At 53.2% G+C, this 22420-nt stretch overlaps 6 protein-coding genes across 6 annotated transcripts; 4 read left to right on the plus strand and 2 right to left on the minus strand.

Moving 5' to 3' along the window:
* Positions 1–1359: 1359 nt before the first annotated feature.
* On the plus strand, positions 1360–4701 carry An02g07860 (uncharacterized protein; the record flags this gene model as incomplete). Its single annotated transcript, XM_001399882.3, has 4 exons — positions 1360–1639; positions 1705–2509; positions 2582–3193; positions 3246–4701. The coding sequence occupies 4 exons, from the start codon at positions 1360–1362 to the stop codon at positions 4699–4701; spliced, it is 3153 nt and encodes a 1050-aa protein (XP_001399919.1).
* Positions 4702–4862: 161 nt separating this feature from the next.
* An02g07870 (uncharacterized protein) lies at positions 4863–5938 on the minus strand (the record flags this gene model as incomplete). Its single annotated transcript, XM_001399883.3, has 3 exons — positions 4863–4881; positions 5002–5556; positions 5631–5938. The coding sequence occupies 3 exons, from the start codon at positions 5936–5938 to the stop codon at positions 4863–4865; spliced, it is 882 nt and encodes a 293-aa protein (XP_001399920.3).
* A 2109-nt stretch (positions 5939–8047) lies between these two features.
* On the plus strand, positions 8048–9829 carry An02g07880 (uncharacterized protein; the record flags this gene model as incomplete). Its single annotated transcript, XM_001399884.3, has 3 exons — positions 8048–8587; positions 8693–9403; positions 9470–9829. The coding sequence occupies 3 exons, from the start codon at positions 8048–8050 to the stop codon at positions 9827–9829; spliced, it is 1611 nt and encodes a 536-aa protein (XP_001399921.1).
* A 2065-nt stretch (positions 9830–11894) lies between these two features.
* On the plus strand, positions 11895–14090 carry pacC (transcription factor pacC-Aspergillus niger; the record flags this gene model as incomplete). Its single annotated transcript, XM_001399885.1, has 3 exons — positions 11895–12158; positions 12298–12586; positions 12640–14090. 3 exons carry the CDS (start codon positions 11895–11897, stop codon positions 14088–14090), a joined length of 2004 nt encoding a protein of 667 aa, XP_001399922.1.
* Positions 14091–16247: 2157 nt separating this feature from the next.
* On the plus strand, positions 16248–18634 carry An02g07900 (uncharacterized protein; the record flags this gene model as incomplete). Its single annotated transcript, XM_001399886.3, has 5 exons — positions 16248–16361; positions 16423–17448; positions 17500–18377; positions 18446–18514; positions 18595–18634. The coding sequence occupies 5 exons, from the start codon at positions 16248–16250 to the stop codon at positions 18632–18634; spliced, it is 2127 nt and encodes a 708-aa protein (XP_001399923.3).
* A 2082-nt stretch (positions 18635–20716) lies between these two features.
* Positions 20717–22199, minus strand: An02g07910 (uncharacterized protein; the record flags this gene model as incomplete). Its single annotated transcript, XM_059746431.1, has 4 exons — positions 20717–21186; positions 21242–21716; positions 21995–22107; positions 22145–22199. The coding sequence occupies 4 exons, from the start codon at positions 22197–22199 to the stop codon at positions 20717–20719; spliced, it is 1113 nt and encodes a 370-aa protein (XP_059600028.1).
* Between the last annotated feature and the right edge of the window lie 221 nt (positions 22200–22420).

Genomic DNA, 22420 nt, shown 5'->3' on the forward strand with positions numbered 1-22420 from the left:
CGAGCTACTGCTGCTGCTACTGCTAAGCCGTTTCCTCAGCTAGTCCAATGGAGTTTGTAGGAAAAGAAAATTTTGTATCGGACGTCCGACACATCGGCATCGTCACAGGTAAAGGAGAAGGCTCAAGTTGCGCTTCCAGCCGCTTGTCACAGCCGGTTGGATCCAGATCAGCCCTATTGTGAGCGATTTTTTTGTTAATTCTGCATTTACACTTTTTTCTTTTCTCTCAGATGATTCATCTCAGACTTATTCTAAACCGAAAACTGTTGGACCCTTTCCGTGCTTCTTCTCGCACGCAATCTCTCTCTTGAGCTGATCCCCTTGTGTATTTTTTTTTGCACTTGGATCTATTTTCCTTTGCCCTGGTGCCGTTGAAATCCCCCCAATCGGAGACAGGGTCTGGGCCACACCATCACTTCGCATCGGTGGATCTGCCCGTCTTGTCCGTCTTCGTCCCCATCCATTCATTCCTTTTCCATCATCGCTCTTCTTCGCTCATCACTGCGACTTACTCGAGCCCTTTCCTCGCCTTTCCACTTGCTGGCTTGTTGGCTTAAGCTTGTTTAACTTTACTTCGATCTTCTATTTTTTTCTTCTCTCCAATTTGGAGAAACCTTTCTGTAAATCCCCCCCTTCCCTTAGTCACGCCAAATTCCTCCTTTGAACTGCTTCCCTCCCCAAACTAATCGACCCCCCCATTCCGCCTTCTCCCCCTCTTCCCCTCGTACTTTGTACACGCGGACGAGAAAAGCCTTAACAGCCATCCCCGGTCCTCGCGATTGTGTTCGGGCCTGGTGTTGCGCAATAGACCTCTTTATTCTTGCCCGTCCTGGTTACTATTTCCGTGCGACTGATTGTGGATCACCGTCTTGACTCACGAAAGTTCCTGCAACGCAATTCTGACTAATTCGGGGCTTACTCCAGTCTCCAGAACATTTCCTTCGTCATCCCAAGGAACTCCCGTTCGAAAGCCACCAAAAGCATAACAAGAGGCAAAAACAATTAACAACTCAAACCTAGCGAAGAAAAGCCACGACCGACCAGTGCGACCTCAGTCGAACGCACCCTCTTCAATCAACTCTTCCTGGATTTAAGATTGGTACACCCGATCAATCCTTCCAGCTAACTTCACTCCTCGCCGTGCCTTCCATGAACCTGTGAGAAGCGTCATTTCTACCCTCGTGGAGATTGCGATAACGGTCGGATCGCCACGCGGGCTATTTCTCCTTGCTGATCGGATTAGTCTCCTGTCGACTATCGTGCATCACCCCATCAATCAGTTCCACATCCTCCTCATACCCCCTTGCATGCCTTTGCGCCGACCGCCTTGAGATCTCCCTGCTGCTCTCCGCTCCCCTCATGGCCTCCGCTCCCAGTCCGGCGCATGCCGACAACGCGAACGAGGATGATCCCTCGGCCGCTTCCGACTCTTTCTTCTATGCCCACGAAGATCACGATGCCTCCCCCGGCCATGATTTGATGATGAAGGATGATGCGCTGGGCGATGGCAAGCCTGTGAAGGACCCCCTCCCTATGCAGAAGAGGCGTCGTGTGACGCGCGCTTGCGATGAATGTCGTCGCAAGAAGATCAAGTGCGATGGGAAGCAGCCGTGCACTCATTGCACCGTCTACAGTTATGGTAAGTGGTTTCCCCGATTGTCTGCTTGTTCCCTTCCATCCATGCTCACGGAAGCCGCTCCACAGAATGCACCTATGATCAACCCTCTAACCGTCGTCGCAACCCCGCCCCTCAATATGTCGAAGCCCTGGAAAATCGCTTACACAAGGCGGAGGCCTTGCTCCGCGTTGTGCTCCCCGATCTGAACTTGGACGATCCCCAATTCGACGTGCATGCCACAGAGCAGATGCTGGCAGCCATCAAGCGAGAAAAACAACAATCCCAGCAACCACCACCAGCGGCATCGCTCGCGACCCCCAGCGAACGGCGCCGAAGTTCAGTTGTCATGACGGGCACCTCTGACTCGACAGCGGATGCGAATGGAGGGGACGAGTCGCTCCTCGAGTCGATGGTCGACAATTCTGGCTATTTAGATCTGGACGACCAGGGTCACTGGGACTACCACGGTCACAGCTCGGGTATGAGCTTCATCCGCCGACTGCGCAAGCAGCTTGGTGCTTCCGACATACAGCCGCCGACGATCCGGTCGCGACCGGTCACCCAATCCAAGTTTGACAGTCCCAAATCGGTATCGGAATCGCCGCAGGATGCGTCATTGCCCCCCACTCACGACCTGCCCCCGCGGGAAGTTGCACGACGCCTGTGTCACAATGCATTCGATGACGGCTGCGCACTGATGCGCTTCGCACACGAACCTTCATTCTTCGCCATGTTTGATCGAGTGTATGATACTTCGCCTGATCAGTTCACCAACGAAGAAAACTCGTTTCTGCCGCTCCTCTACATTGTCATTGCGGTCGGTTGTCTATTCTCAGATGGCGGGGCAAATGCTCTTGATGTTGCTGGATATGAGGGTGCCATTGGTCAAGGGTAAGTCGCTCGTATCTTTCTCGCGCCCCTTGTCGGGGGCTTTTTGGGCTGCAATAAGCTAATTCCTCCTAGCTTCCAATATTTCAAAGCAGGTCAACAGCTGTTGGAAATCACTGACTGCCGTGACTTAACCTCCCTGCAGGCGATTTGCTTCATGGTACTATTCCTACAGGCCTCTGCAAAACTGAGTACTTGCTACTCCTACGTGGGCATTGCCCTCCGGTCGGCCTTGCGACTCGGCTTGCATCGCAAAGTGACGGCGCATTTCAGTCCGCTTGAGCAGGAACTGCGGAAACGTGTCTTCTGGGTTGTAAGAAAGATGGACGTCTACGTGAGCACGATGCTGGGCCTTCCTTTGATGTTGAGTGACGACGACATCGATCAGGAATTCCCAGCATCGGTTGACTCCGAGTTTCTTACTAAGGACGGCATTCTGCCTATGCCCTCTGATCACATACCTCTTATGGCCGGGGCTAATGCGCATACACGCTTGTCCAGTATTATCCTCAAAGTGGTGAAGTACATCTACCCGGTGAAAAACGCTCAGCATCGGGCTGGATCGGATCAACGCTATGTGGTGAGCCACTCCAAGATTCGGGAGATTGAAAGAGATCTTCAGGCTTGGATGGAGGAGTTGCCAGCAGCACTGCGTCCGGGAACGGAGGTCTCTCCACAAGTTGAGCGGTATGTCTCCTCCGGTTAAGTTTGGTAGCGATCTTTTCTAACTGTGCTGCAGGATCCGGCAGTTGCTGCGTATCAGCTACGCCCACGTTCAGGTGATGCTATATCGACCCTTCCTTCACTACGTCTCCAGCGGCTCACAGGCTCGTGGGGTGGACCGTCGTTCTTACGCCTGTGCAGCGGCGTGTGTCAGTGTTTCCCGGAACATCGTCCACATCACTACTGGCATGCACAAGAGAGGACTTCTAAATGGCTCCTTCTGGTTTACCATGTACACCACCTATTTCGCTATTTTGTCCCTCCTGTTCTTCGTTCTTGAGAATCCCGACTCTCCCACGGCGAAAGACGGTGTTCTCAAGGACGCCATGGAGGGTAAGACCACCCTTGCCGGCCTGGCAAAGAAGAGTATGGCAGCGGATCGTTGCTCCCAGAGTCTGGTCTGCTTGTTTAAAAACCTACCTGAACTGCTCAAGAACCGGCAAAGTGCGACCGCCCGTGCGAACCTTAAGCGTCCGGCGCCTTCCAGCAGCAGTCGAGCATCGGCCCATAAAAGCTCAACCATGCCCTCGGGGATGCCGCCGCCGCAGCGGGCCAGCACCTTCCCTAACCAGCTGCTACATCGGTCGACCAAGTCGGAGGCCAGTAATACGCCCAAGAGCCTAGATGACAGCGCTGCGACACGCAATGTTGCAACCAACCCCCGTCATAGTCAGCCTCCGACGTGGTTTCCGTCCACCCCGGAGCCTCCGGCCGAAGCGGTGTCAACGCCTTCGGAGACTGCGACCAATAGTGTTTCAACCCGAGCGTCACCTGTTTCGACATCATTACCATCCGGAGACTCGGGCGCAAGTGCATTCAACGCACAGGCATTTGGAAATCCCGGCAACTTCCCTGACCTCATGCCTATCATGTTCCCCTCGGATGATCCGTTTGCCTATCCGACGCAACCGATGTCGACTCTGGAAAACGACCATTTCCAAGATGTGACCGGTGCGCCCGTCACTACTCAGTTTGCATCGGGAATGGCGTCCACAGCCGATCCCAATGGTGTCAGCACACTCGCGGCCACCACACCTGCTGTAGATGGTTTCGGAAAATTCTCACTCTTTTCCGGTGCACCTGGCGGCCTCAACAACAGCATCTCTAGCCGCCTAGCAAACCATCAGCAAATGAATGCCTCCCAGTTACAGTCACCCGCCTCCCACGCGTCGACGCCCATCAACAGCGGCGAGGCTGTCAACAGCCCCGATCTAGTCTCTTTGCCCAACCAAAACTTCTTATGGCAGGGGTATAACTTCCAGCCGCAGAACTTCACTGCGGAAACGACTGTGCCTACGACGGCCGCAAACCTCGGGCAATTCGGCTTAGGTGTGGATGACAACAATGCCCCGGGATTGGGCATGGGGCTGGACCTGGGACTCCCGCTGGATGATATTTTCGGAAACGGAGATGCGTGCCGCCCGGGCGGGTTGGGCGATGATTGGACTCAATGGATGAATGTCGGAGGCTAAACGATGAAAACTGTTATATACCCATGTGTATGTGTTTGGTTTTGGCTATGAGGCTCATGTGATGAGGGATGGCGTATGGCTGGCGTTGGAAAGGCATATGTTACATGATGCTATTTAATGAAGTATTTCTTTTCTCCTTGTGTCTTGTCTATTTTCTACTGCTAGTAGCTGTCTATATACCTACGAGCTATATATCGTTCCATGGTACCAAAAAAAATACATGACCCAGATGATACACACTATACAAACCCAGGCGTTCTACCCAATACACACAGGAATAGATACGATCACCAAACTTACCTCCTCCCCCTAGACGGCGGCTGATACCAACTCCAAATATTCAATCCAACCTTCATCCCCTGAGTGACCGGGAATGCAGCATGCCATGTCTCCGGATAACCCGTTCCATCAGACCTCAAGTTCTCCCAAAAGATGGCATTTCCCTTGATAGGCTTGAAGGTGATCCCAGACACATTCTCATTCTGAGCCATCTCGCAGTCCAGGAACTGACACCATTGGTCTCCGCGCGGCATCTTCAGACGTGGAAAATTCGTGCCCCCGCCTTCGCACTCATCTCCTAGGTATACCATGAATGTGCTGAGTCTGTCGCCGCCGCGGGCGACGGAACCCGCCCAGTCGAAGTGGTGTTTGTAGTGGCCGGAGACGTTGTAGCGTTGGGCCCACATGCGCTCGATGTAGAGGTGTGGTTTCCAGCCTTGGAAGGCGGCGGCGCGGGATTCGAGGCAGCGGACGGTGTTGTCGCGGGGGAGGAGGGCGCGGTCGGAGAGTCGGGTCGAGGGGTCGACTTTGGTGGTTTGGCCGTTGTAGATTATTGAGGGGGAGTAGTTTGGTTCACTTGTTGGGATTAGGTTGGGTTAAGATGGGGATTGGGGCTGTGGGGAACGACGATGGAGAGGTTTCAGACGGACCTTATCTTTACTAGGTGATCGGCTTCTGCAGTGGAGAGGAAATCTTCAATGTAGATGATTAGCGGGTCCTTGGAGAGGAGGTGGACTCGGTAGGTGTCTTCGGGACATGTTGGGATGATTCCGTCTGGGAGGCTGAGGATCTCCGGGTCCAGTGAGATGTCGCTTTCTGTTGTTGCGTCCGTGTCTGGGTCGAAGATGTCCTGTGTTACTGGGAAGAGTTGGCGGAGGAGGGGGGCGATGACGAAGAGGTAGAGTGGAAGGAGGTAGAAGAGGGAGGTGAGGAGGGTGGAGAGGGAGAGTTTGGGCATTTTGATCAATTGTCCCGAGGCATTGATGTGATGATGGTTTGTGTGACCCTGGGATCGTAACAGGCAGGGTATAAGGATAGGGATGGTCTGAATGGATGGTCTGATCGCAGATTGATTGATATGATTGTGTTTCGCTGGTGAACGGATGTGCCGGGAGCTTGATGCCGGTTAGTCAGCTATGCATATGCAAGCGGCATTATCATGTTAGTGTGCATGTGACAGGTGACTGCCGCTGTTGTGTTGGATGTCTCATTCTCCGGCATGTTCGGGATGCGGGGAATCGTTGGCCCCTGGTCAGAGGAGCGTTTGTCAGCGGTCTGACTGTTATCAATTGTCACCCAGGTTAGCAACTAGCGAGCTGGTCATGGCCGTTAGCTAGGCAGCCATCGTGGTCTGTGGCTCTTTTACCCGGCGGACTATTGAGGACGATCCGGATGCGCATTGCCCACAACGTTAGATGTCAAGCTAGTTCGCCAGCAATTGCGTCATGGCACACGCAGTCGCAGAAAGAGTTCAAGGATCATCCCTTTAGCATCATAATGCGGCGAGGCTTGCGATAATAAATGAGCCAGATGCGGAGACTCCGCATTTGCGCTTCCAGAAGACGCGGAGTATCGTTCTTGAGCCGAGCTGTAGGGGTCCTTGGGTCGAAAGCGAATCCCCGCCGTGTAAAGGGACACCCGGTCAGCTGATAGGCTATACCTCTTCGGGCTAGCGCTTCCACTAGCCTGTAGGCAGCCTAGCGTGCCACCTGTGAGCAGGCATCGTGTGGATTTCCCGCCTGGGTTTAGACTCGCCTACTACTTCGCTATCTTGGGTGGTCGTCGCCTCGCCGTCGCCTCTTCGTCTCCTCCAATGCTTACGATAGCGCTTGATATGCAGGCCTTCCCCATCCCCATCCCCGGTGAGCCGGGGTAAAACTTTCCTGCTGGCCCTAGACTTCCTCTACCCGTTCATCTGACTCCGATCCACGGCCTACTTAGTTTAGATCGGCACCAATCTTTTACACGTCTCGGCTATCCTCCGGCCCTAATCTCCACCAGGATTGGGTTAAGGCCTCTCCCAGCCTCTCTGACTGGTCTTACCTGACTCCATGAGAGCCATGAGTCCCATTATCCATGACAATTTTGACTAACATGTTGGACAAATGCCGGCTAAAGCTTTTCGGGTATCCCAGAAGCCTCCGGCCTCTCGCTTAAGCTTGTGGAACCTGGAAACCGATTTCCTTGGTTCTCAACAGAATCATCTTCCATCTGGTTCGTTCGGGTGCCGACCTGAACCGGGAGAAAGAATGTGCTGTCCAGGGCGATCTGTCGGGTCGCCAATACCCCCTTCACACCTCAGCTCTAAGCTCTGCCCCTCCAGACCGGTCAGCATCTGGTTGGACTCTTCAGGTGGCCCACCGGCAAATTCTTCACAACCTACTTTCAACATGGGTAAACTAAATCACAGGCGCAACGGGGCATCAAGTCGTGGAACTGTCCTTCTCCCCCACCCACTGGGGTATACATTTTGTTATATACACACTGACTCGGATAAACGCCTTAGCTAGCTGGGGGGAGATGACCCTTATATACTTCCTGCGTTTTGGCCCCTGATCTGCGGCTGAATGTTTCCTGGCGAGACCTTCTCCGCGCCGGCTAAGCGAGACTCAACGTCTGGGGAAAACACTCCCCCGACCCATCCTCCCACATCACGGGGGCAAAAATTGTGGGAATCTTCCTGCATAGTCCGAAGATTAAGCACCTCTAGCTGCGTTTTCGGCGTATCACGTCCTCGCTATTCAATCTCCAGGATGGTCCTCCCCGGATGGGGTTTGGCCACGACGTAGATTGTGGAGAGCGTTCGAGGCAGGGGAGAAATCCGTATCCACATTCTGGCTGCTCCGTAGAACTCGTAGGAAACCGAGATATTACTTATGGCCCGGCCCGTCTCTGTCTGTTCTCTCTTTCTTCTTTTCTCCCATCCGTCTTTCCTGTTGACAGGACACCCCCTTATATTCTTCCTTCGTCCTTGTCCTTGTTCATCCTCCTGTTGACAGGATTTTTCACGGTCATCAGAGTTTTCTCCTCCCTCTCGTCCTCCCTCCCCTCCCTCTTCTCCCATACAATGGGTGGAATTCTTCACCTCGTTGAGGATCGTCCGACTCCCAAAAATGTCTACAATTGGCGAGTCTATGTGCTCGCCCTCATTGCCTCATGTGGTTCCAACATGATTGGGTATACCAGTGGGTTCATCGGGACGACAATCACTCTGCCTTCCTTCGAACGCGAGTTTGGGTTGGATAAGATGACCAGTTCTCACGTGGATCTGATTAGTGAAAATATTGTCTCTTTGTTCATTGCTGGTGCCTTCTTTGGAGCTCTGCTCACTTATGGAATTTCTCACGTTTTTGGACGTAAATGGAGTTTGACTATCTCCTCGGCTGTCTTCATTCTCGGTGCCGGGTTGCAGATGGGAGCCAACGGCTCTCGTGGGCTCGGCATCTTGTACGCTGGCCGTGTCCTTTCCGGTCTCGGCACGGGTGTGGCTTCCAACGTCGTCCCGATTTACCTGTCCGAACTGGCTCCTCCGGCCATCAGAGGCCGACTGGTCGGTTTCTATGAACTTGGCTGGCAGGTTGGTGGTATGGTTGGTTTTTGGATTAACGTAAGTGGCTTTCCTTTTATTTCTTGCTAAATTTCTCAAATCCCTTCATTTCATCCCAATGTTGCCATTTTTCGTCACGTGCATTGCTGATAACCTTCTCTATAGTATGGTGTCGAACAAACTATGCCATCGGACCACCAGCAATGGGTTATCCCCTTTGCTGTTCAATTGATCCCATCGGGCATGCTCTTCCTCGGCTCCCTGTGGATGAGAGAATCCCCTCGTTGGCTATTCCTCAAGGGTCGTCGCGAGCAAGCCATGAAGAACCTCTGCTGGATTCGTCAACTCGATGAAACTGATATTTACATCACCGAGGAGGTGGCTACTGTTGACCAAGCCATCGAGGAGCAGGTTGCTACTGTTGGTCTGGGCTTCTGGAAGCCCTTCAAGGCTGTCTTCCAGGCGCCTAGCTTGCAGTACCGCCTCTTCCTGGGTTGCATGCTGTTCTTCTGGCAGAACGCGTCCGGTATCAACGCCATCAACTACTACAGCCCGACTATCTTCGCCAGTCTTGGTGTTACTGGCAACACTAAGGGTATTCTCAATGGTATCTTTGGTGTCGTCAAGGCTGTCTTCACCGTTATCTGGCTGCTCTTTTTGGTTGATCAATTCGGACGTCGTAAGCTCCTCCTCTGTGGTGCCGTCTGCGGATCCGCCTGCATGTATGCTATTGGTGCCTACATCTACATTGTCCGTCCGACAGAACACCCCCAGGACCACTTGAATGGTGGAGGTATTGCTGCCATCTTCTTCTTCTACCTGTGGACTGCTGTCTATACCCCCACTTGGAACGGTACCCCGTGGGTCATCAACTCGGTAAGTTCCCCTTTGCTCCAACGAAGCAGGCCTCCTATGAAAATCTTGCTAACTGTTTGTGAATAGGAGTTCTTCGATCCCAACATCCGTCCGCTGTCCCAGGCCTGCACCACGGCCAGCAACTGGCTCTTCAACTTCCTTGTCTCTCGTTTCACCGAGCAGATGTTCGCCGCGATGAGCTACGGCGTGTACTTCTTCTTCGCGTCGTTGTCCTTCTTCGCCTGGTTCTTCGCCTTCTTCCTCATCCCCGAGACCAGTGGTATCCCATTAGAGGCGGTCGACCAGCTCTTCAGAATCAAGCCGATCTGGAGGGCGAACGAGAAACTCAAGGAGCAGCTGAGAGAAGAAGAGGAACGTTTCCGTCACGAAATGAAGGATGGGGCGTTCGAGAAGAACGACCCTCAGGAGCATGTCGAGAGCGCTTAATAATTTGGCTTATTTCATGGTTATATACGGACATAGACTTTGTAAATAGATTTCGGGATTTGATATACATACATCGATCAGGCTTTGACCTGCTGGCAGAACTACCGAATTCGTTCCTCTTTCCGTGCATGTGACTTAGTTCAGCGTAACATCGATGCCTAGTTTCTCGCCGATCTTGCCGTCCCCGACACAGGTCGAGTCACTAGTAGGTACTTTATTTAGAGAGAATTGGCAGCCTCGTTCGATTTCCATTCAAAGAGGAGACGGAGGCCCGGAACACCACCATTCCGGTCAGTTCTCGAATAGTATCTGGTGGCGGTTTCGGTCACCACCACCGTTTACCCAGCACGTCACTCGCTGCATCTTTGTGCAACCTGTACGACCTGTGCAACCCAGTTGAACCCGAACTCTGAAATATGGAGCACACATGCAGGGTTTGTATGATTAAGTTGCATCATCACGCCCGGAGGAAATCTGGAGAAAGAAACATATCCCTCCAGTCTGCAGCGTCGATGCATATTCCAGAAAGGAGCAAGGTGACTGTAAGCACCACAGCCCGTCGCGTGGGCTTTTCTGTGGATCTTGGCGCTTACATGCGGACATCACTTAGGCTGTGCTACTAATATCTAGTCTAGTGGTGTGTCATTTCGAATAACCAGACACACAAAGAATCACGGGGAAACTCTGTCTGACAGGGATGACATATCTTTCCCCCTCGCCAACCTTTCCCATTCGTGCTCCGCGCCAGAAAGACCCGAGGGATTCCGTCTTACATGCCAAGGGAGGGGCCATTCTGACTAAGAGGAAACCTGACCAACTCAGGCATCGTACCACGGTCAGTTGTGACCTTCCAAGACTTCATCCACGGAGCGGGAAAGCTGCCAAGAGGGGGAGGAGGGTGAAAGAAGAGAAGAACGTGAAGAAGCGGGTGGAGGAGATTTATTGGCACTTCAAGAAGCCAATGTGGCAGTTCCCCCGAGCAAAAAAAGAGTCTACCACATGGCCTCTTACCGATCCATGTGCCTGAAAATTGAGGACAGACGGACAGGAGAGTGAGACATTTGAAATGCCATGATGGGGGATGACTAACAAAGGATTTACCAAAAATGCATCGGTCGGCGCGGGGTTTTGAGTGGGTGACAGGGGAACTGTGGTGTATGGTTACCGTATTGAGACGGTCGCTAACTTACTAGTAGCCCACTGCGTTATTTGACGGCCTGTTCTTGCACTACTAGTGAGACTAGTAGGTTACTGACTGGGGTTGAGTGAGGGGAACCATGCACCGTGTGTGCAGGGACTTCTGAGATGAGAGGCATCACTTGCAACGGTTTGACTTGTACTTGTAGATACTGAGTGGACTGAGACGTAGCAAATAACAGCCATTGTAGTAACCGCAGTGATGGTTAGCAGCCGAGTGAAGGGCCAAAAGAGGGCAGGCAGACATTTACACACACGCCACCAGCCCCGCACGGCCTCTTGGCCCGGTCGGTGCCCAGGCCTCCAGGCTTGTCGTGTCTTGTCATCCTGGCCAGTCTTGTCCCCGTCTTCCGCCCGGCTGTGCAAGCGGCCTTTTCTAGGCAAGGCTCGGCTCTGAACCCAAGCCTCCCCCTCTCGGCCCAAGACTTCCTCCCTTCCCCTTCTCCCCCCCTGATTCTCTGCTGTTCCTCTTCCTCTGGTCCGGCAATCTGTTAGTTTCCCTTATTACTTTCACATCCCCCCCATATTTCTCTTTGCTCATATCTGCCATTTGTGTTTGTGATCTTAACACTCTTGCTGTCCTTTCCTTTCCCTTTTCTTCCCCCCCCCCCCCCCCCCCCTCTTTGGCCAATTCTCTCCCTTTTTTTCAGATATCCGGTGTCGGTGTGCGTATCGTCGATTTTCTTGTCCGCCACTCCCTCACCGCGCCATCTGTCGTAGTCGATCCTCTTGTTTTCCCTTCATTAGCACCAAGAGTCTTGGGTCTCCCCATCTTTTCCTCCCCTTGCACGCTTGAGGCGGACTTGTGTTGAGTCGCTTTCTACTTCCGCTGCTCCCAAGAAAGGGACAAGAAAGATTTTTCTTGGCAATGTCGGAACCCCAAGACACCACGACGGCCCCTTCGACGACGGCCGCTCCCATGCCTACCTCAACTTCCCAGGATTCTCCTTCAGCTCAGCAACCTGCCCAGGTATCCTCAGCGACCGCTGCTTCTGCGGCCGCGACGGCTGCGGCTGCCTCGGCTGCCGTGGCAAATCCCCCCATGAACGGTACCACCACTCGTCCATCTGAGGAGTTGTCCTGCCTTTGGCAGGGCTGCTCGGAAAAGTGCCCTTCCCCTGAAGCTCTTTATGTGAGTTGTCCTTCTTTCCTTAAATAAAAATCATTCTATATTCTATACTGTGATGAGACAGTCCACCGGCAATGGGCTACGTGTTGGCTTGACTCATCACATCCTCGTTTGGATGGGGTAGCTGACCGCCTCGGCTTAGGAACATGTGTGCGAGCGTCACGTCGGCCGCAAGAGCACAAACAACCTCAACCTCACCTGCCAATGGGGCAGCTGCCGCACTACTACTGTCAAGCGCGACCACATCACTTCTCATATTCGCGTGCATGTACCGCTAAAACCACACAAGTGTGATTTCTGCGGCAAAGCCTTCAAGCGTCCCCAGGACTTGAAGAAGCACGTCAAGACCCATGCCGACGATTCAGTCCTGGTCCGGTCGCCGGAGCCCGGAGCCCGGAATCCGGACATGATGTTCGGTGGAGGTGCCAAGGGTAAGTGTTTCCCAGGCTGACTGTCCTGCACTGCCGGCTGACATGAGATGTAGGCTATGCGACCGCTGCGCACTATTTTGAGCCCGCGTTGAACGCGGTCCCGAGCCAGGGCTATGCGCATGGCGCTCCCCAGTATTACCAGTCGCACCCTCCCCCTCAGCCTGCCAACCCGTCCTACGGAAATGTCTACTACGCCCTGAACCATGGCCCAGAGGCTGGTCACGCTTCTTATGAATCCAAGAAGCGCGGTTACGATGCCCTGAATGAGTTCTTTGGCGACCTGAAACGGCGTCAGTTCGACCCGAACTCCTATGCTGCCGTTGGCCAGCGCCTGCTGGGCTTGCAGAGCCTGTCGCTCCCTGTGTTGAGCAGCGGGCCCTTGCCTGAGTACCAGCCGATGCCTGCACCGGTGGCCGTTGGTGGTGGCGGATACAGCCCCGGGGGTGCTCCCTCCGCACCGGCCTACCACCTGCCGCCTATGAGTAACGTGCGGACCAAGAACGACTTGATCAACATTGATCAGTTCCTGCAGCAGATGCAGGATACTATATATGAGAATGATGACAATGTGGCTGCTGCTGGTGTTGCCCAGCCGGGCGCTCATTACGTTCATGGTGGCATGAGCTACCGCACCACCCACTCGCCTCCCACCCAGTTGCCCCCCAGCCATGCGACAGCAACCAGCTCTGCCTCAATGATGCCAAACCCCGCCACCCACTCGCCTTCCACAGGCACTCCCGCCCTTACGCCGCCGTCTAGCGCTCAGTCATACACCTCCGGTCGCTCGCCCGTTTCCTTGCCGTCGGCGACAAGGGTCTCGCCGCCTCACCATGAAGGAGGCAGCATGTACCCTCGTCTGCCGTCAGCTACCATGGCTGACAGCATGGCGGCCGGGTACCCGACCGCGTCGAGTACCGCACCGCCGTCCACCCTCGGTGGCATCTTCGACCACGATGACCGCCGCCGGTACACGGGTGGCACGCTGCAGCGCGCCCGTCCAGAGACTCGCCAGTTGAGCGAGGAAATGGATCTTACCCAGGACGGCAAAGATGAGGGTGAGCGTACTCCTAAGGCCAAGGATCACTCTTCGCCATCGTCACCTGAGCGCATCTCTGCTAGCTTGATCGACCCGGCTCTTTCGGGCACTGCCGCGGAAGCTGAGGCAACCCTGCGGACCGCCCAGGCGGCGACGGAGGTGGCCGAACGGGCAGATGTACAGTGGGTGGAGAAGGTGCGGCTGATTGAGTATCTGCGCAACTACATTGCATCCCGGCTGGAACGGGGCGAGTTCGAGAATAATGAGTCTGGCGGCGGCAACAGCAGTAGCAACGGCAGCAGTCATGAGCAGACACCTGAGGCCAGCCCGGACACTCATATGGAAGGAGTGGAAAGCGAGGCTCCAAGTAAGGCCGAGGAACCGGCTGTGAAGCCGGAGGCAGGTGATGTGGTGATGTACCCGACGCTACGCGCGGTGGATGAAGATGGTGATTCAAAAATGCCTTAGGTTGTTTGCTGGTCACTATCTTTGTATTTCTCTTTTTCTGGGCTTATATTCGATTCTTCCGGAGCGAGTTCTTCCGACTTGCTACGAACTGTCTGGGTGCTAGTTTGATTCCCTGTCCACGTGCACGTGGTAACGCAGTGTGATTACGCCCATGAGCCATGGGCCGTGTATATGTGGGCCCGGCCCTGGGATTTACTTTCTTTCATTTACGTCTCCTCTCTCATTCCTTGCTATTTCTTTTGCACGGAGTTCTGTTTAAGGTGTGTATATGGATGGCGCCGCGGAATGCATGGGACACGGCGCCGAATCCAAATGGCGTCCCATCTGGCTCGTTTATATTCTTATTCAACGATAACCTAGGTCTGTTTCTGTTGAGCTCAATGCCGTAAACTGTAGACAAACAAATAGTTCCAAGTGCGTAGAACTGCAGGCTGTTTTCGCTGGGTCTGGCAGGCTGCCATGGAGGGCCAGATTGGCAGACATTCCGATGGCGGGCCACTAAACCGCAGGCGGAGAGGCATGACGCAACCAGCGCAGCGGAGAGTTTTGAGAAATGGATGGATCAAGCGCAGGGGCAGCGATGGACGAGGAGGCGATACGTTGATCCGACCCTCGCAGACATGGATCAGCAGGGTTCGAACGTGCCCTCGATGCTTTCACCTTGCCTGATCCGGTGGAGAGGGAGGGAGGGGAGGATGCTTTATCCCCAATGGGGAAGAATGGAAATGGAACCCTGTCAGAATGCTGGTCGGCCAGTCATTTGCTCTGTATTCCAGTGAATGCTTTCTCTCTCATTATGGTTTGTCCCAAACAAGGGCGTTCCGAAGCCTCCGTAAGCTGGATGGCTGGTAACATGGACATTGTGGATATGTCATTCATCGACTTCGAGTTTTTGTGGCTTACGGATGGCGGATCATAACAGCATTACTAGACAGTGCTAGATACCTATCTCTTGAGGGGAGAGAATGAAGGCGGTGGAAAAGAGGAGAGAAAGAAGGAGAACCAGCAGCACGAGCAACTGCACCCGGCTAGGCCGTGGCCATCCTTCCATCCTTCATCCTTGCATTGGGAGGGATGCAGCTGGTGGGCTCCACTGCCTGTTTACGGCGGTTGCGGCAGCCTCCACTGGTGGGCATACATATTAAACCGGGGATCTACTGCGGTCGGGCAGGTTCGACAATGGGAAAGGGGAGGTTAGTTAGAGAGAGAGAGAGAAAGGAGAATGGGGAAATAGTTAGAATGGAATGGTACTGATTCAGATCCAGATCGGACAAGGGCGATCAACCTTAATTGGCGATATATGAGCGAGACAGAACTACACTGGCATGAATGTCTGGAAGACGACAGCTGAACGAAAAGGACAAAAGAAAAGAAGTTTGGCGGTGATTGAATTCATTCTTCGGCGTTCCCCACACGGAAGCGGTCACGCTTGATCTTGTTTGGTCCAAACCTGAACCCGCGGCGCGTTTGCGTGCAATTCATTCACGGCCGTTGCTTTTGCGTTGCACTTGCTGGTCCATCAATCTTCTTCTTCTTCTTCTTCTCTTTCTCTCTGCTTCTCTTGCATTTTCCTGCTAGACTCCTCTTTTCTCTTTATCATCATCTCTCCCACAATTTACTCTCCTCCTCCTCCCTTGTTTCACACAAACCCTTTGTCCTACTTACTACTAGTACATACTCAACAATCCCGATCGACATCACCCGAACCAAACTCTCGCGACCGGGCCTCTCCCCGCGGTGGCTGGCCCTTTTCTCGTCTGCATCAGTCAGCCACTTCCTCCAGTTCGCGTCCGTCTTGCGCGGTGGCAAACGTTCCCTTGGTTCTCGCTGCCTGGACCTGCCATCCCGGTTTGGGTTTTGATTTTCGCCTGCATTTCGTTCGGTCGTCATTCATTTTCTCGCCGATCATTTGTCTGTGAATTTCTCTCCCGGCTGAGCTCATCACGGTTGGTCTGCTTTCGCCGCGGAATTCCTGCGACTCGACGTCAACACACACGACCACTAGCTTACACCTCTACCCTCAACATCACCACCCACACCACGCTCCTAGATTAGACCTGCTAGACATCCACGCTGGCGACCAGACTCCGGACGATACAGGACAGAAGTTTTCGACGCTGACCCCGGTCGTGCGATCGCCCCATCTTAACCACCACCATGCCACTCTCCAACCGTCGTCGCGCGCGGCGCAAGGAAATCCAGCTGCAGGAAACGTCGGACGCAGAGGCTCCGGATTCATCCCCGACGCGGCCGTCCAACAAGAAGCGCAAGGTGGGTAGTAGATGGGAGCCCGGCGGTGTATTCAGAGGTTCAGCTGTTGACTTCAAAATAGATTGATCACCGTGCCTCTCCCCAGCCTCGACCCGTGAAGCAGGAATCTGCCGACGAAGCCGATGACTCGTCTCCTGATCAGGAACTGTCGGAAAATCAGGATTTGGTGGATATGGTGATCTCGTACCTGGACGCCGCCCGAGAAGAGGTACGCGTGCTCCGGGACCACTCCAACGCGAAAACCGAAAATAAGCAGAGCATCCGCGCCTACGCCAAAATTGCCGGCCGCAACTGGACCTATTACGTCAAAACTCTCCACGTTAATATCGGACGCGAGCCCGACCGCGAACAGAAGTTGGATGAACAGTCAAGCCCGGTTACAATCGCCGCCCGCGCGCTGCCTGAAGTTAATGTGGATTTGGGACCAAGCAAATTTGTGTCGCGCCTGCACGCGGAGATCTTTTACGATGGAGAGGAGACGGCATCCTGGCACATCCGCGTTAACGGTCGGAACGGCGTACGCTTGAACAGTGCGATCCTCAAGCGCGGCACCGATGCGATCCTTTCTTGTGGTGATATCATTGAGATCGCCAACACCCAGATGATGTTCGTCACGCCCGGCGATAAGGCCAATATCCATCCGAGCTTCGTGGAACGCGCTCAGCGTCTCGCCAACGGAGAGGAGGATGTGGCTACCTGGGATGCCTCCCAGCATGCTCATCCCCAGCCTCCCTCGACGACCGCTACTGCGGATGCGGCCCCAGTCACAACTGGCGCCCCTTCGCTGGCTCCTGCACCGCAGTTCCTCAAGCGTCAGGTGACGCCGCCCCCGCGGTCGCCCGATACGGTGGGAGCCCGCACAGCCAAGCAGTCGCCGCTGTATAACCGCGGTATGATGATGGAGAGTACGGAGGAGATTGATTACAGCAAAGACGCAGCCAAGGACCTGAAGCCGCCCTACAGCTACGCGACGTTGATTGCGCAGGCAATCTTCTCAAGCGAGGAGGAGAAACTTACGCTGAACAGTATCTACAACTGGATCATGGACAAGTACGCATTCTACCGCCACTCCCAGAGCGGTTGGCAGGTAAGACACCTCTTTATCCTGAGAAATTGCAGACCATTTGACACCCAGCAGAATTCCATCCGTCATAATTTGTCCTTGAACAAAGCATTCCAGAAGGTCCCCCGGCGGACTGACGAGCCCGGCAAAGGCATGAAATGGCAGATTGCCCCGGAATATCGTGAGGAGTACTGGAAGAAACAGCTGCGAAAGGGAACGCAATCATCAGCCCCATCGTCACCTGCCACGAGGGATCCGGCCGCTCGGGGCGCCAACGGCATGGAGGCGGTGTTTTCGGCCACGAAGAAGTCCCCGCCAGTGTGGTCTCCTGGATTCAGTTCCTTCCCTGTCGCACCAATTGAGGCGTATACTCCTGAAAGGGGCTCCCGTGCCGCCCGTAATGGTACAGGAGCCCCTCTGCGGCCTTCCAACACCCGCGACTATGAGGAACCATCCCCGTTACCCACGCGATCCGCCACGAAGAATACCAGCAATGGCACTAGTCTAAGTCGGACTTATGGGCTGTCGGACAACATTGCCGGATCCCCGCCTGTGCTGTCTTCATCATACTACGACGACGGGCCGTCATCGATGATTACGCCGGCACCGCAGCGCCAGCAGCCACGACTGCCTCCGCCTAGCACCGCACAAATTCCATCCAAGTTTATGCCCATGAGCTCTCCCGCGCAGTTCTGGAAGTTCGCAGACATTGGCAGCACGCCAGCCCGGCCCGTGCCAGACATGAGCCCACTGAAGGGCGACCCCGGCGACGGACTGGGAAGTATCCCTAGCAGCAGTCCACCACCACCGAACCTGGCCAGTCCAAGCAAGCCAGGCACGGCCAACGGCATGGCCACTGGCCGCATGCCACCGCGCCGAGAACCGGAGACGAAGAATGAGCGACCTGACGAGGAGGACGACGAAGAAGAGGGGAGTGGATTTGACCTGGCGAGGTGGGTGCCTTCCATGCCTTTTCCCTCTCGGAGGAGACAGTACCATACTAACTAATCCGGCATAACAGGGGCTTCCAAACCATTGGTTCGTATCATCGACAGCTGAGCAATGCGGCGCGGGCGAGTGCAGCGACGTCGTAAGCAGCCATCAGCTAGCCACGATGTCTGTATGTTTGCATGTCTGTATGTTATAATGTATGTACTATGACCGGATTAGAGCGTATACTTTGTTTTGCTTGCTCGTTGCTTTGCTTTGATTGCTTTGCTTTTGCTTTATCTTTACCACAGGGGCTTGTCTGTCCCGGCAGCAGCAATGGTGTTTGGAGGATTTGCTATTAGATGATGAGAAATGATTAGTTTTTACTCATATATAACTACGTACTGAGGCATGGCCCTTCTCACATCACATACTAAGAGGATCCCACCATGACACGGTAAATACTATGGAGAGTATACTAAACAACTCAATCACATGATGCATAGATGCCCAACAAACTGCTAGTTGTTCATGCAAACTAACACGCAATGCAATTCCAACACCATCTACCATACACTATCATGTTTCTAATGTATATAAGCATACTAGACATCATGGACGATTTTTCACCGCTTCTCCCATCCTAACTCGCATGAACGAATTAAAACAGCACCAGCACATATCCACAATCCCTCCTCTACCCTCAGTACTGCATTCCCATTACAGGATCCTTTCAACCAAATAATGAGTAGAGCTGAAATGCACAATTTCTTTCAATCCCCCAAAGAATTCTAAGAAATTCCCCTCGAGAGATACAGAAGCAAGTTTAGGGACTATATACCAGATCATTATAACTATGCACTTGAATGCCAGAAAACCGGTTTACAGTCTACAGCTCACGTGGGAAGGGAGTGGCGATATGGGTCTTGTTTACTGTGGAACCTCAGTGTGAAATCGGGGATCCATACCTTCTGATGGCTAGATAACAGGAAGATAAGATGGTGATGAAGATTTTCAGGTATCACTTAGACTAATTCACTCATACGCCAACGTCACTACGCTGCTCCCTCTCACTACTAAGTCACATACTGACTTGAATTCAAATATGATCCCTAACCCACATACACACAAAAAACCCAGAAAAGTCTCAGTACACAGCAGATAGTACCCCCTCCCCCTCTCCCTACATCCAATCACCAAGCTCACTACAATAACTGAACGATTCCCCAATACCAAACCCATCCATCACACCCCCTCACAAGCACAGTAACTTGAGGAATTGCCCAAATACGACAACATATTATAACATCAAAAATAATCCACACCCACCCTCCTCCCATGAAAATCAAGAAGGGATCCACATATCCCGCACCCACGTCACAGAATCACCATAAAGGGGATATGCCTCCGAGACCCTGCACTAAAAATTATCTTATCTGATCAACATGCAATCTGCATGCTGATCGCTTATTAGTTGGACAGTGTTTTGCACGCCCCAGTTGCTCTGAGACATGGCAGTGTGCCAAGAGTGGTGCGCCGGGCGGAGGGGGACCGAGATCGGATCACGGTGTAGGGAGGGACTCCATGAAGTCAGTAAGTAGGTAGGTAGGTATGTGTGAATGGGAAGTATAAATTGGAGTCTATCCTCATAGTAGATAGCAGTAGCTGAATCTTCTTCTCTTCAGACAGTCCATCTAAATTACCAGTATTAAGGGGGAAAAATAAGCACCTGCAAATGCGTCTCTCCAGCATCATCACCTTCCTCTCGTTGGCGGTTCTTCCTGCTACGCTGGCTAGTCCGATTGATAATCAGGTACTACTACTTTTTCTTTTTTCACTAGTCTCTCTGTTCTGGCTACATGAGAATGCTGATCAATGTCAATGGATAGGAATCGTCCATTGCCAAACGCTGCTGTATCCTCTGCGATAACCCCTACGCGCGATGCGGAGCGAACGATAAGCGTGAAGCTGTCCAGACGGAGGAGGAAGTGTTCCATGGACAGGTGAAGCGGTGCTGCGTCAATTGCGATGTTAATAGGTGTGGGAATTAGATGGGGGCTGATCGGTTGACGAGGCTGTTAGCGTGGAGTTATACTGGAGGATGAAGGGATGATTGTGATGGATGTTAGGGGTGGCAGAGTTTGGGGTATGAGGAGGAGGGTTGAAGAGATTTTGATGCGTTGTAGTATTTGGTATACTATTATTAAGTCATGGTGTATGAAGCATGACACTGTCACGTCGCCTGTAAGGCTGCTTTCCCAATAATCAGAATCGGGAGAAAATATCATCTCCCTTAGTCGTTATATCAATACCATGCAATCAATATGTACAATAAGTAACGCCTACACATACACTATCATGATCATATCCTCCCCCCTTCACCCACACCGCCCGCCAACTCGAAAACAGGCGGCCTCGACCCCAACTCGTACACAGGAGGTCGTGATCCCAACTCATAAACCGGCGGAGCAGACACCAACTCAGCAACGGGCGGAGCAGCAGCATCCCCTTCCAGCTCTCTCGGATGATGGTTCTTGCTCCGAGAACCAAAGTATGTCGAAGAAGGCATATCATCATCTGCTTGTCTTCGTGCGGCCTGTATTCTTCTCGAGATCACGAACCAGATCAAGAAGACAATGAGTGCTAAGCCAGCGACACCACCTACAACCCCGCCTGCGATGGCGCCTGTATTTGTTTTGCTCTCCGTATTTGAAGATGCAGTTGTAGGCTGAGCTGTTGCTGATGATAATATCGAGGATGATGCGCTACTATCTGCTGTCGATGTAGATGCAGCATGTGACGTCACCGTAGCAGACGCAGTAGCAGATGAAGCTATAATCCCTGTTAGTTTCGATCCTCAAGCTAACACCAGAGAAGTCCAGCTCACACGAACTCGTCGTCGAAACAGGCGACAACAAACTAAATTCCGAACCCAAGGTAGAAACATCATCCGTACAGCCCACGAACCCATTCGACACGCGCGCAAACGCATCTGTCCCCCTCGAGCAACAAAAGTAATCATTCTCATAATACAGAATGGCCGAGGTATTCCCGCAATGCGGATCCAGTTTGAGAATGTTGCCGCATGCTGCGGCGGAGTGGCAGCAGTTCCCGGGGGCGCAGGTGGCGCCCTTGGGACAGCATTCGCGGTAGGGACCCCAGGTTGAACCGCAGTCGTTTTCAGTGTCGTAGCAGGTGCCGTTGCGGCGGACGGGGTAGCCGAATGGAGGGGCGAGGTCGTTGCTGTCGCTGGACATTTTGCTGGAGTTGGAGCTGGAGCTGTTTTGCTGTTTGCTAGGGGAGGGAGAGGGAGAGGGCAGGGGATGTAGGGGCAGTCTGGGGAAGGGAAACAGACTGGGATGCTGGATTGAGTTTCATGGAGGGTAAGGATCGTTGAGAAGATGGAGCTGGCTTGTTTTTAGAGCATGGTTGTTTAGTGCTCTTCTTGGGTTGCTCGGCGGCTAATGGCTTGCCAGCTCTGGTGTTTCGTGTCGAGTGTCTGGTATGGGGGCCATATCTGCTACGCCGTCTGGAGATCTTAAGCGCCCACGTCTGGAATGGCCAATAACTATCGGTTAAGGCTTTGGGCGACAAGAAAAGAGGATGGCTCGCCAAAGAATTTGCTAAGGATCTTGCTCACAAGAGCAAATACTGAGCTGGGTAAGGCTGCATTCGGGACATTGCACACAGTGCGAGTGAAGGCGGGGGTGGTTGGAGCAGGATCTCCAATTTTTTCTTCCCTTGATATTAACGCTTAGTGAGAGTAAGTCAGTCTGCTAGGGTACCATACCGACGAGTGCTTCATGATCCTTGTTCGTGTGTCTGGAGTAGACGAGTAGTAGCATTGCTAAACTCCACCATAAACAGGGTCTATATGATAGCAGGCGAACGGTGTCCTGGCTATATCCAGTACTACTACTGTACACAGTTAGTGGCTGCTAGCATACAGCTGTTAGTAGTCTCCACTCAATGCTGCGCCAGGACCTCATTTCATGGCTCGGGGATTAGAGCGACGCTCGGAAGATTACGATCGACGTATAGCCGAGACCCGAACGTTTGTATTCCA

Source organism: Aspergillus niger (genome assembly GCF_000002855.4).
Source record: "Aspergillus niger supercontig An02".
Lineage (NCBI taxonomy): Eukaryota > Fungi > Ascomycota > Eurotiomycetes > Eurotiales > Aspergillaceae > Aspergillus > Aspergillus niger.